We start from the raw sequence: 12637 nt of genomic DNA, 5'->3' as shown, positions 1-12637 counted from the left end.
ATTGAGCATGAAACTGGCTGTGACAATGAGAGGTCAAGATGTCAGACAATTGGATGATTTTCGGCGGGGACAAACCTCGGAGGTGGGATGTCACCAGGTGTTGGTGGTGGTGTCAATGTAAGAAGCTTACCAGGGCGCAGGTGGGGTAGTGAAGGTGGACGAGGTGGACAAAGCGGATGCAGTGGGCAAAGGCTGGTGGCTCCATCAGGCCCCATTAGGCTCCATTTGGGCTTATCGATTAACAGTCTGGGCCTGATAGGCGCTACAACCCCTCTATTGAGCAATGAGCCAGCACTCGCCAACACCAAGATGACCACCTAGGCAACTTTTACCGGTATCCCTCGCCTGAAACTCCGAAACTCCCGTCTATCCTACATACATTCCTTCCACCGAGATCGGCACCCTTTTATACCTCGCCGACAAAACGACTGGGATTCGGCATGATAAATTGATTGGCCAATTTGGGCAGAGACGAACCGTTGAGATGTAACGGGGCGTTGAGGAGGAATGCCGAGTTGGTATCAATAAAAACCAGGAGCCGAGACAGGAACCCTTCCAGGCCCAGAGCGGCCAGTCCGCCTCTTTCTTCCAACATGCGTTTCACGGCGTCCATGTGACAGTGATATGCGCCCTCGTCCCCGAAGATGGCTTCGTAGCTGGCCATCTTGGCGACAGCGGCGATGATCTCGTCCCGATAGACCATGCCCTTCTTCGAGGCCGGTGACAGGGCCTGCGCGATGCCGGAAATGGCGCATTGTTTAAGGAACAGGATCGTCTCGGCCAGAGTCATGTCATGCTGCCTCGCCGCATAATGAGACGCCGAGAACAAGACGATGACTTGGAAGATGATCGGCGAGCTGAGAACCATGGGGAACCACGAGGTCTGCAGGAGAACAGACCGACTGTCTCCGTCTAGCTCGGGCACGGCCACGGCCAGATGCTTCAGGTCTAGGGGGGGATCTAATCAGCACACACAGATCATGGCAGAAAGCAAAAGCCGTGAATGCAGCAGGAAGGACAGGTGATCAGCTGCAACCTACAATTTTCCAGCACTACGGAAACAAGAGGATGATGGTAGATTGGACTCTTTGAAGCCGGAATCATGCTCGCTGCAGATGGTCCAGCCAGGAGTAGTCGGTCATTGCTCGCTGTCGCGGGGACAGATGGAGGAGACGGCACCCTGTCTTCTGATTGTTCCTCACTTTCTTCTTTCTGGCTGGCTGAGGGGTCGACGAGCGAGTCGAGACAAAGATCCCATGTAGGATTCGGCTCGCCGCGGCGCTTTTTGTGCGGTGGCCGTTGAGTCGAGCGGCAAGACTGATGGCGGGACACAACAACTCGGGCGACGTGCGACCTGATCTCCCGGCGCATTCGCTGCGCTTGGGCCTCCTCTAAGGGCCCAGCATCGATAAATGTGAGCAGGGGTCGCACCATGTTTTCCTTTGCCGGATTAGGAGAAACAGGCGAGACGCAGAAGACATGGTCCCAAAGGTACCTAGGTGTTATCCGGTGAGATGAGAAGGAGGAGAAGAAAGTGACAGGCCACGCTGATCTAGCTTCTTACTGCTTTGGGCCTCGTACGTACGAATATGGCTTAGCGCTTCCAAACGGCAACCTCCGCCAACTCTATCAACGAAGCATATCAAGCATATCCCCTTCCTGTTCTTTATTGCCTTTCCCTGCTTTTTTTGGTCCCTCATTCAACTCAGACTACCTCGTACTCCGATGTGCTCCAACCAGGACTGTCCAGCCCGTCACCTTCAAGGGAGCAAGGAAGACCACTTAGCGGGATCTTCCCTCCGCCAGAGAATTTTTGACCCGTACCGCACACTTGTTCGCAGCCCGCGCTCTGCTGTTTTAACGACTCGTGTATCCTCCATTGGCAAAGATTGTCTGGCCTGTTTGGATTGACACCATATCAGCATCTGCCATCACGTCATGCAAGCTTCAAGTGGACATATGTGCTTCCGTCCACAGATCCGATCACTTCTTGCTGTCCATCTCCAAAGCCCCGGGATGGGGAACATGTTCCACCTACCATTGATCCAGGCCCCTTCAGTGCACAAGAATTTGTATATGGGAGCAATGTCTTTGATGTCCGTGAGCCGGCCGCCAATGGCATTTGACTTGTGAAAGGCGACTGCCTCCGGGCTCTCTTGGCCGTAGAAGAATGCTGTCCCAAAGTTAGTCGGACCTCCGCATGTACAATGAGATCATTTGAGTTCCCATGGATTTATCTCTTGGTTGATTGGGCGCGGATGAGATCTCAACCCTCCGGTAAGTCTGGGGACTGCAACTTACGCGTATCCTAATTCATTGCCTTGTTAGCCTCTATTTGGTCGGCGGGATTCGCAGCACACGATGCCCGTATACGTACCATGGGCCCCGGGGCAACAGCGTTCACACTGACCCCCCTTGGCATCAGCTCCTTGCTCAAGCCCTTGGTGAACCACTCGACTGGACTCTTGCTCCCCTGGTAGGAAGTGTAAGACGGAGCGTACGCCGCGAGGAGGCTCGTCACGGTATTGATGATCTTGCCGCCGTCGCTGACCCGTTTGGCCGCTTCCTGGGTGATGAAAAAGGCCGCTTTGGAATTGATGGCGAACATAGTGTCATACTCCTTCTCGGATATCTCAACCAATGGTTTCTTGAGAACCATGCCCACCGTGTTGATCACAATGTCGAGCTGAGGGCCAAAGTCTGCCGCAACACTCTTGAATAGCTTCTCCACGCTTGTCGCAGTGGTAAGGTCCCCTTGGTAGATCTTGACCTTGATGTCTTTGTGCTTGGACGAGAGGTCAGCGGCAAGTGTTTCGGCCGCTTTTTGTGTTGAGGCGGAATTGTAGTGCAGCGCCAGGTTCGATCCTTCGGCGGCGAAGAGCGTGGCAATCAATGCTCCGAGATTCTTGCCGCCTCCAGTGATGAGTGTCGTTTTGCCGGAGAGAGACATACTGGGAGGTAATCGAGGTGCGACTCAAGTACTAAAACAAACTCTTGGGTTGGTAAGGAAGGTGAAGAAGCACAGGCCTCGCAAGGTTGCCGTGAGCATATGGCACCATTCTTATACCTTCGACCACGAACGTCTCTGTTCGTTTCTTCCTTCCTTTCAGAGACAGCAAAGCCTATCGATCCCAGGCCTCATGCAGAAGAAAAGGTTGCCGTGGGCACAGACACTCCCGATCAGTTCAGCACCAAGCCTTGCGACGCTTCTCTCCAGATCTGCGCGACGTCAAAGCTGAGAGATCGACCTATCACCCAACCCCAGAGAGGTCAGGGTGGGGGGTGGAGAGGCCCATTAACCACAAATGGTTGCTGCATGCAGACATTGGCATGGTCCGTGCGTAATGCTTAAACCACTTTTGCTCCATCCACGGACACAAATGACGATCCTCTTCACGTAAAATGCTGGCCAAGGCATGCGGGGTCAGTCCGTGTAATCCCTTTTTCCGCTGCGGCCATAGAATCAGGTCGGAGCACGGCGACGCACGGTCAAGCGTCTCTGCATCGTACAAGCAGGTCACCACACAGAGCATATCGTCGAAGAAATAGGCAGAGAGTGAACTCATTGATGATATCCAAAGAAAGTATCCCTCCACCGTCAGAGTGGCTATTTTTGCCGACTGACCACCATACATCTTACCGTGAACGATGCCGTGGAACGTCGTAAACACAACATCCTTATAGCTGGACTCTCCAGATGGGAAAGCGATGACAAAGCTAGGTACATAGCGACGAGGATGGCAAGAGTCGGTCGGATCCCAGCCATGAGCGCCTCTTGACAGCGTACTGATCTGTGCAAGAACCAAAGCACATGGAAACCGCCTCAATAAATGGCATCCACAGCAGAATACTCTCTGGCCTCGATCAATAGCGAATACTTCATCAGTCCGGACTCGGTATTTTCCACCTGCAGCTCGTATGACAATCGGCAGTAAGGCTCTCCGTCAGAACGTCGATACTTTTTCTTGAACAGTCTCCTGGGCACCACGCGCAAATCCGTCTAGAGCACACAATTGAGGGTAACTACATACAGGTATGTCAGAATATATGTACAATAAGTGTCGTCGGACACTGGACTCACTGCTCACTGGATGCTTTGGCGGCGTTGGCGAAGTAGACTCACAGGGCTCATTTCGAACTCTGAGTAACGATCCACGGGGACGGTGGCCTGCAAACAGTGGAACAAAGGCGAGTTTTGTTTTTCCACCGCGTCGTAGGCCGTCATCCTGTTCATATAATGCTTCTTCACTTCTTCAATAATCTTTCCGTGGAGCAGCGGGAGGATTCAAAGTCGAGAGGCGTCCACAATGTACCATGTATATGAACCAATGCATGGTGTCGCAGTCTTCCCTCTAGATAGGCACATGATCAAGGTTGTGGCAGGGAGTCCTACGCGTCCTTTGGCTGAATTGCCGTGATCCCAGGGTTCGAATCTCGCACCGCTTCCTTCAAACAGGGGCTTGCTCCAAATCCGTCAATGAGGAAAATCGCCTGGATGGTTCATCAACTTGTGTCGCAGAGGAAGTTGGGACGGTACCGACCTTGACGCCATTTGGATTGGGTGGACTGGCTTGTAAACGCTCAACCTTGACCGCGGGCGGGAAGACATACCTTGTTGCTTGTGTCAGCACCCTCCTCTCACAAGCGCTTCCAGATCATATACTTCGTATAATGTATACAGATTTCGTCTATGCAATGCTCTCTCGTGAAAGCGCTGCACCCTTTGGCAAAACTGCCAGCTGCTGCTGAATAGTTTCCTTCTTTTGGAAACTGATGCTGTGGTTGATGAAGAGGCATGTCCTCCATGGTGAGGTAAGCTATGTTTATAAAAGCCTCAAGCAGATAGCTTGTTGCTGGTGAGATTTATTCATAATCATGTCCTTTCCAGCGAGCATGTCCCAGGACAGTCGTGCTCCTTTGGTCGAAGATATGAGATCTATCGCAACGGCCACCCAAGCTCAGATTGAGTCCTCGACACATCCTAGCTATGACCACGAAGGTAGCACAGGTAATGCTCCTGGCTCGAGCCAGTCAAGTGGAATTTCGGATAAACGAACAGAATTTCGTCAACGGGTAGGGATAAAACCTGAAACTGATGCGATTCCTCTCATGCTGTCCTTCACCTTACAAAGGCCTTGCATCAAAGACGCAGACGTGAACAAACGACTTCTGCAATCATCGCTCAAGCAGCGACTCAAGCTGAACCGGAAAAATGCTGACAATTCGTCGGGTTCGTAAGGCGACTTACACTGACCAATTCCTCTTCCGAAACCGTCTCGAGAAAGCATACAGGGATCAAACCCGTTTCTATTACATCGCCATGTGCGTCTCGCACGGTTTGCTCTGGCCTCAAATCGGTATTGGCGCAACAGTCACCGCGCTCGGGACGACAAGTCTAGCTCTTCGTTCAAAGTGCCGATTCGTTCTTTGCTGCGTATTCGTCCTCTATTATGCCACCAGGAAAAACTGATAAACGATTTGACAAGATTCAAAGGCGGCAAGAATCGCTATAACCGTCCATCAACACCGTCATTGCGGGCTTTTTGACCTTTCGCAAGAGAAGAAACCAACCAAACAGGGCATTACAGTTTAGGAATCGCCTGCGAGGAGTATACGAGGATCTGTGGCAGGTTGACGCGGAGATGTTGAGTGGTAGGAGAGACATCGGCGTGGATCAAAGGGTGGACGACTTGTGGAAAAAGTACAAGAGGTCACGGCCGAGGCGGAGGTGAGTTGGCTTCTCTTGTTTTTACTCACTCACTCGTCCACTTTCCTTTGTCGTTAGTATTTTTTCTTCAGGAGACCTAACCAGACCAACTTTTGTTTACTCCTAGGCAAACTACCAGGATCTATGGGTCAGTCTCAGCAAATTGATCAAGCCCACAGACGCGGACAAGCATCCGAGCACGCAGTTGAAAGATGTCTCGCCAGCAGCGACCAGTGACCAGAAGCCTTCGAGCGAAGAATCGTTGCTCAAGACAAGGCCATGATCATGGGGACCGCCTTCAAGAGAGATGCTTCGTTTGCGTTGTCAAGACACACTTGAATTGACGGATACCGTGGTGATGATTCTGGGTTGGCAGGGCTTGAAGAACGCCTCGCCATAAATATTGGTGTTGACAATGGAGTATTTGGTGACAGATTAGACAGACCAGATCAAGAAAGCGCGTCACAAACAAATCTCCTGTTCAAGCCAATACTCCATTGACCGCCTCAAGTAGAAATTGGGCTATACCATCGCCGTCCAAGACAGAAACCTCCAACCCACTAATGTCAAATTCAACCCGCTGGATACTGGTGGCGTCTCACTTTAGGGCGTTTCCAACATCGCTTGACTCTCTTGAGCAATGACAGGATGATAGTCGCCCTTTTGGAACAAAAGGTCGTCGTCCATATCCACTGAGCGGTCAATCTTGAAGTACCTAATCTCCCACTCCTCATCTATAATGTCGCCAAAGCTTTCCAGCTCGGCCCACAGTTCTGGATGCGCCTTCTTCGCCCACTTCTCCACCTCGTCCTTGCGATACTGCCAGGGTATGGCGTTGTAGAATGTGCCAATGGTGACAGCGTCAGGAAGCTCGCCTGTATCGTGCTCCATATGCTCAATCAATTCCACGACATTTTCGAACTCGGACTGTCCAGCAAGGGCACCAATGTACGCATCGTACACTTCTTTTGTGATGATGAGGTTAAAACTCTGCATCAGTGCCATAATACGTCTCGCCTCGTGACCGCCCTGTGGTATCCACCTCTCACATGCTCGCAGAGCAAGGATAAAAGAGCTCAACGTGGGTCCCTCGCGGGACTCCATGATCTTCCAGAAATGATCGATAATCGCGACAAACGGTTGTTGACATTCCGTGTATGCTGCCATAAGCCCATTGTGGATGCGCGTCGTCTGTTCGACTTCCAGGTCTAGTTTGAGCATATTGTAGACCATCTGTAGCCCGTCGATGTCCTTACACTTGGCGATCCCCTCAAAGCATTTCGCATATGCCTCAGGTGTAGGCCGAGCTTCAATATCTTCACGCTGCCGCATATGGCCGAATACGAGGCATGCTAGGTCAGGACGATTCCGATCAAAGAACGACTGCATCAGGGTGATACGGTCTCGTACCGGGGCCTCGGGGAACGCATGACGGAACAGTTCGTAGGCATTGTAGGCGCGCTGGTCCTTGACCGTCGGATCCACGATGAATTGTTGGAAGACCGCAGCTATTCTAGCCCGGTCGTCCATGGGATAGCTGTCGACGCGGTGGCGGAGTAGACCTGTTGCTTCTTCCAATTCGTCTTTTTGAAGGAAGACGTGGCACAGTCCCGCAATTGCTTCAGCCTCTAGTTCTGCTCCACTTTCAAGTAGGTGGTCAACCACCTGCATCAGATGCATGTATTCAGGATCTGCAGAGAAGGACAAGGCGGCAATGTAGTGGTTTAGAATTGGCACATCCGACCTGTCGACGGGTATATCTTCTCTGGATAGAAGCTCGTAAGCCAGGGCTGCAGCCGCACGATCTCCGCGCTTCATTTCGTAATTCAGCTGCAAAGCTCGAGTCCTGGCGTCCGGGTGTAGACCAAGAGATTCGGCCAGTTCCAGATAGCGCATCGCTATCTCCGGGTTATTTTGCGCATATGCATACTCGATCACACGGTTCAGGCTTTTCATTGACACTGCATCGGTTACCCCTCGCTCCGATAGCTGTTGAACCATTTGGCGTATGTGGTTCACATCGGGATCATGCGTAGCGTGCCAGAGCAGTAAAGTCCCTGCTATGTCTCCTGCATCGGTCCTCTGTTGCAGCAGGTGCACTGCCTTTGCGCACCATTCCAATTCCCCGTTCTGCATCGCACAGTCCACGACCTTGACTAATGTCGGTGTTGTTGGCAGCTGACCTTCCGCTAAAGGTAGAGAGAAGACCTTTTTCAAGGTAGAAATCTCGTCGTGCTGTGCAAAGTAAGTGACTAATATTTCTTGAGAGACAGCATCCAGTTGCCCGACGGTGTTCAGCACTTGCTGCATGAGCTTCCAGAACTCTGACATTCGTCCTTCGTTTGCGAGGCCTCTCAACACAGTTGTCCACATAGGTAAGCTGGCTCGATCTAAGGCGTTGGGAGATTTGCGAAGGAGTTCTAGAGCGTCCTGGGCTGAGCCTGTTCTGGAGAGCACGGTAATATAGGTCAACAGGAGCGAACCTGGAGCCCGATGATGTCCACTGGGCTGGATGGGGACGTGGGAATCATTTGCAGCTCCGGGTCGATCCTTGAGTGCGTTGAAGACCAAGGTTGCTAGAATCCGTGCATCGGTTCGAAACCTATCATGACCTGTTGCAGATGCTAATGCCAGCAAAATGTTGTCCAGATCTTCCTCTGATAGACTCGTCTTGGTGTCTTCCATGAAAATATGACCACGCTCTTGTAAATGCTTGAAAGCCTCAGTGGCCAGGAAGACCTCATTTCTCGTTAAGCGTCGGGGGGACTCGATTCTAGAGGTGAACAGGAATCTGAGAGCATCGACAACTTCGTTATCCGGGGGTAATCGAGACTGGCTCCTTCGCGCCCTGATGAGATCAACCAGCTTGCTCAGTGCAAGTTCGACATTGGCAGGAGTGCTTTTAGCACCCTCGAAGCCCTGTCGAGCACCTCCAAAGTTGAGTCCAAAGAGATGTCGTCTTTGGTAGAGGTGATAGGTGGTGCAGGGTGACTGATAGGCAGGTCTCCTTCCGATCACTCTCTGGCAGCCTCTAATGGCATATGGTTTGTTGGCAATGATTGCACGGAAGACGCTCCGGGTCAAATGTGAGCACTTCATGGTAACAACTTTCAACACCAATTGCAATGGTGTTTTAGATGTCGAAGAGCGAGAGAAACATGGCCGAAAAGGAGGGGGAGAGGGGAGCACAATGCTGATTTCAGCTAGAGAAATCGTAGTGGCATGATGTTTTAGACGATTCTGCATATACAAGTATATGTTCCTCGTACTGCGATTGAAATGCGGAGATTCGGCGCACCTTCCTTTTGGTGTTCGGCCCTACAGAAAATACTGGGTACAAGTCTTTCAATGCCTTGTTCTCCATCTGACCTCAGTAGGTTCATTCCCTCTAGTTGCTTCCACAGCCCAGGTCTATTGAAATATGTCGGCTCAGCTCAGTCACAGCCTAGGGCTGCAGCTGGGTCGCGCCAGCAAATCTATCGCCTCATCTCCTCTTGACCGTACGTCTTCTCGATTATTACTGACAGAGAGACCCTGTTAACCACCGCTGTGCAGAGACCTTCAAACGCGCAGCCGGAATGACGGTCAGAGAAGCAGAACGAAGAGCAGCAGTGGCACAAGAAAATCAAGCCATCGCACGACAGCTTACGCGACCCTGGAAAGCTGGCGATGTGTATGCACCTCACGACCTGAGTGCGGCAGAAGCTCGCAAGTGGAGGGTCAAACACCGACCCACGACCGACGCTTTTGACGCACTATCTGTCAACCCTCTTACCTTGTATAAAGTGAGCTTGTGATCCCAAGGATGTGGTATCCCTATGCTAATCATCCCTAGAACTTCTCCGTGATGTCAGAGTATGTGACCGAGATGGGCCGGATCCGACATTCGAACTCAACCGGACTGCGACCAGTCAACCAACGAAAAATTGCGAAAGCCATTCGGAGGGCGATAGCATTGGGTCTCATGCCGAGTATCCACAAACATCCTGAAATCATCAAGGAAGAGATGCAGGGCAGAATGCTCAACACAGGGCGAGTGAGGTGAAGCTGGCATTCCTGGTCTGTCAAGGAACGCCAAAATATCCCACGCTATGGCAAGATCGACACCTGAATTCGGGAGCGAAAAGTTCAGGAACAAGTGCAAAGTCACCCTGCGCCTCGAGACCCTTTCAAACTGGATGTTGCGGGGATTTTGCACAAGGCAACTTTGCAGAAATCCTGCTTCTTACACCTTATCCTACGAAAGCTGCCAACCACAAGGACAAGAGCTGCGACCAGCCTAATAAACGAGAACCACACGGCAAGCCACTCCAGTCGTTATGAGGAAGATGGGTACGAGCAGGATACACGACCTTCCTGGCGATCGGCCATTTTTACGTTACCAACTCGCCACAATCTCCCACGATCAATGCCTCTCAAGGTATGTCGTGGGTATGATGGCATGCTAGTCTCCAATGTTCGAACAGCCCCGCGATTGAAGCGATTATACACCTTTATATGGTGTAACATTTGCCGTGTGCTTTCCGACACATTTTCTATCTTGGTTCTGCTAATTGTGAACGAGACTCGGAACGTTCCATTGAAGGGGGAGTGGTTTTGGGTCAAAGTGAATGCGGTCCGGCGCAAAGCGGGCTTGGTTAGAAATGGATATGTGGACTCTTGGTAGTTACTCGATCACGACGAGGATTATCGGCGGTTTCGCATTTTCTCTGTACTTTTACATGCTTATACGAGTAGAATGTCAGATTTGGAACCTAAGTAATCAAGAGCTCCGTCTGTTTCCTTTCTTATCGACCCGAAGAGGTACCACGCAGCCTTGTAGCCTTGTAGCCTCGCCAGCCTTGCCTGGAACAGAAGTATGTATATTTGGGGAGCTGCGGCTTTGCAACATCTTCACCTACCCGCATCTCAATTCAATTAAAACCACCAGAGGTGGTTGCTGTCACTTCTACCATACCCCTTCATGAAAGAAGATGTCCATAATCGCCGACGGCATCTATGCCGCACTTCCCTCCACCTCTCGAGGCTTGCCTACCCCTCTAAGTGCTGACTCCAAGGGTGAGCGAATTGCCTACGCTGCCAACAAGTCCATATTTCTTCGATCCATCGACAACCCTGCTATATCCACTCAGTACACCCAACACACGACTACGACCACCGTTGCCAGGTTTGCGCCTTCCGGCTTTTATTGTGCCTCTGGTGACGCTTCGGGCATTGTACGGGTTTGGGACTGCTCACCCAATGGATCGGGAGCGACAAAAGGAGAATATGCCATTATATCAGGGCGTATCAATGATATTGCGTGGGATGGTGACAGTCAGCGTATCATAGCAGTAGGGGATGGGAAACAACGCTATGGACACTGCGTGACGGCGGATTCAGGCAACACGGTGGGAGAGATCAGCGGCCACTCTGCACAGGTCAATGCCGTCAGCATAAGACAACAAAGACCCCTGAGGGCGGCTACAGGAGGTGATGACAAGAACTTGGTCTTCTATCATGGTGCTCCGTTCAAATTCAACGGCATCCCTGGTCGAGGAAACCATACGAACTTCATTTACGGAGTCGCTTTCTCGCCGGATGGCAATCACTTGCTCAGTGTTGGCGGAGATAAGAAGATCTATCTATATGACGGCAAAACTGGGGACGTGAAGACTGAGATCGCAGACGGCGCGGAAGGCCACAAAGGCAGTATTTTCGGAGTCTCGTGGTCCAAAGATTCGAAGAGCTTTGTGACTTGTTCCGGTGACCGCACAGTCAAGACATGGGATGTGGAAGCTGGGAAAGTCACTCACACCTGGTCTTTTGGCGATGCTATGGCCGTTGCAGATCAGCAAGTTGGCGTCGTATGGCCGGCAGGCAGGTCAGACGGAGTGATTATATCCCTGTCCCTGAGCGGAGATCTCAACTATCTGAACAGCGGGTCAAGCAAACCTTCCAAAGTCATTTCGGGTCATCAAAAGAACATTACCGCCCTCACATCTTCTGGTGAAGCGAAGAGTGCTACATTGTGGACGGGCAGTTCCGAGGGACGATTGTGCTCGTGGGATGCTGCAAATGGGACAGCGGAGACCATCGAAGGGGATGGACCAACCAACATCATCTCTGGACTTGCTGCTGCGCCTTCAGGGAAACATCCTCAAGTGTTTTCGGTTAGTTGGGATGATACTCTGAGAACAGTTGACGCCGGAGCCAAAACGTTCACAGGGCAGTCTACTAAACTATCATCACAACCAAAAGCTCTAACATGCACGACGGACTCTCTGGTTGTGGTAGCTCAACTAGAAAGCGTCATTGTGTACAATGATGGGGAAGAAGACGGAGAACTGCCCTTGAAATCAACGCCGACATCTCTCGCATCTCACGGTAGCACTGTCGCGATCGGTTCCCAGGATTCAAGTCTTCGCCTATTCTCCGTTGTGCCAGGAAAAGCGCCCAAGCAGATTGCGTTCATCGAACAAGTCTCTGCCCACCCGCTAACGGCCATATCCTTTTCCAATGATGGCTCGATGGTGGCAGTCGGATCTGCTGCAGGAAAAATCTACGTGTACAAGATCAGCACCGGCATCACGGGGATGGTGACTGGGAATTGCTCGCTCGAGCTTGTGACCGATCGGTGGAGCGCTCATACGGCAAAGATCACCTGCATCGCATGGAACCCAGAAGGTACAGGAGCAGCTTCTGGTAGCCTGGACACTAATATATTTGCTTGGAGCTTGAAGGAACCTGGGAAGAGAGTGAAGGAGACGAATGCGCATAAGGAAGGGGTCAATGGCCTTCTCTGGCTCGGAGACACTGTGTACAGCACTGGAGCCGATGCCACAGTCAAGAAGTGGAAGATCAAGATCGCATAGATGGGTGCATAGACGTTACGAGGCACATGGCGTTACGAGTTGACGAAGGACTGGTTGAGTCTCCTGGTCGAGACAG

The 12637-nt window shown here is 51.6% G+C and overlaps 6 protein-coding genes across 6 annotated transcripts; 3 read left to right on the top strand and 3 right to left on the bottom strand.

Annotated features, from left to right (window-relative positions):
* Positions 1 to 406: 406 nt before the first annotated feature.
* Positions 407 to 1434, bottom strand: AYO21_05222 (hypothetical protein; the record flags this gene model as incomplete). Its single annotated transcript, XM_022655192.1, has 2 exons — positions 407 to 948; positions 1041 to 1434. The coding sequence occupies 2 exons, from the start codon at positions 1432 to 1434 to the stop codon at positions 407 to 409; spliced, it is 936 nt and encodes a 311-aa protein (XP_022512473.1).
* A 423-nt stretch (positions 1435 to 1857) lies between these two features.
* Positions 1858 to 2950, bottom strand: AYO21_05221 (hypothetical protein; the record flags this gene model as incomplete). Its single annotated transcript, XM_022655191.1, has 4 exons — positions 1858 to 1925; positions 2039 to 2173; positions 2302 to 2308; positions 2378 to 2950. The coding sequence occupies 4 exons, from the start codon at positions 2948 to 2950 to the stop codon at positions 1858 to 1860; spliced, it is 783 nt and encodes a 260-aa protein (XP_022512472.1).
* Positions 2951 to 4893: 1943 nt separating this feature from the next.
* On the top strand, positions 4894 to 5990 carry AYO21_05220 (hypothetical protein; the record flags this gene model as incomplete). Its single annotated transcript, XM_022655190.1, has 3 exons — positions 4894 to 5230; positions 5703 to 5728; positions 5835 to 5990. 3 exons carry the CDS (start codon positions 4894 to 4896, stop codon positions 5988 to 5990), a joined length of 519 nt encoding a protein of 172 aa, XP_022512471.1.
* Positions 5991 to 6310: 320 nt separating this feature from the next.
* AYO21_05219 (hypothetical protein) lies at positions 6311 to 8806 on the bottom strand (the record flags this gene model as incomplete). The annotated part of the gene is made up of 1 exon (XM_022655189.1): positions 6311 to 8806. The coding sequence occupies one exon, from the start codon at positions 8804 to 8806 to the stop codon at positions 6311 to 6313; it is 2496 nt and encodes an 831-aa protein (XP_022512470.1).
* A 322-nt stretch (positions 8807 to 9128) lies between these two features.
* AYO21_05218 (ribosomal protein S18) lies at positions 9129 to 9752 on the top strand (the record flags this gene model as incomplete). Its single annotated transcript, XM_022655188.1, has 3 exons — positions 9129 to 9207; positions 9263 to 9492; positions 9543 to 9752. The coding sequence occupies 3 exons, from the start codon at positions 9129 to 9131 to the stop codon at positions 9750 to 9752; spliced, it is 519 nt and encodes a 172-aa protein (XP_022512469.1).
* Positions 9753 to 10680: 928 nt separating this feature from the next.
* AYO21_05217 (hypothetical protein) lies at positions 10681 to 12561 on the top strand (the record flags this gene model as incomplete). Its single annotated transcript, XM_022655187.1, has 1 exon — positions 10681 to 12561. One exon carries the CDS (start codon positions 10681 to 10683, stop codon positions 12559 to 12561), a length of 1881 nt encoding a protein of 626 aa, XP_022512468.1.
* Positions 12562 to 12637: the final 76 nt, after the last annotated feature.

The sequence above is a fragment of the Fonsecaea monophora genome, assembly GCF_001642475.1.
Source record: "Fonsecaea monophora strain CBS 269.37 chromosome Unknown Scaff32, whole genome shotgun sequence".
NCBI classification, from domain to species: Eukaryota; Fungi; Ascomycota; class Eurotiomycetes; order Chaetothyriales; family Herpotrichiellaceae; genus Fonsecaea; species Fonsecaea monophora.
This window is presented reverse-complemented; position numbering and strand designations above follow the sequence as displayed.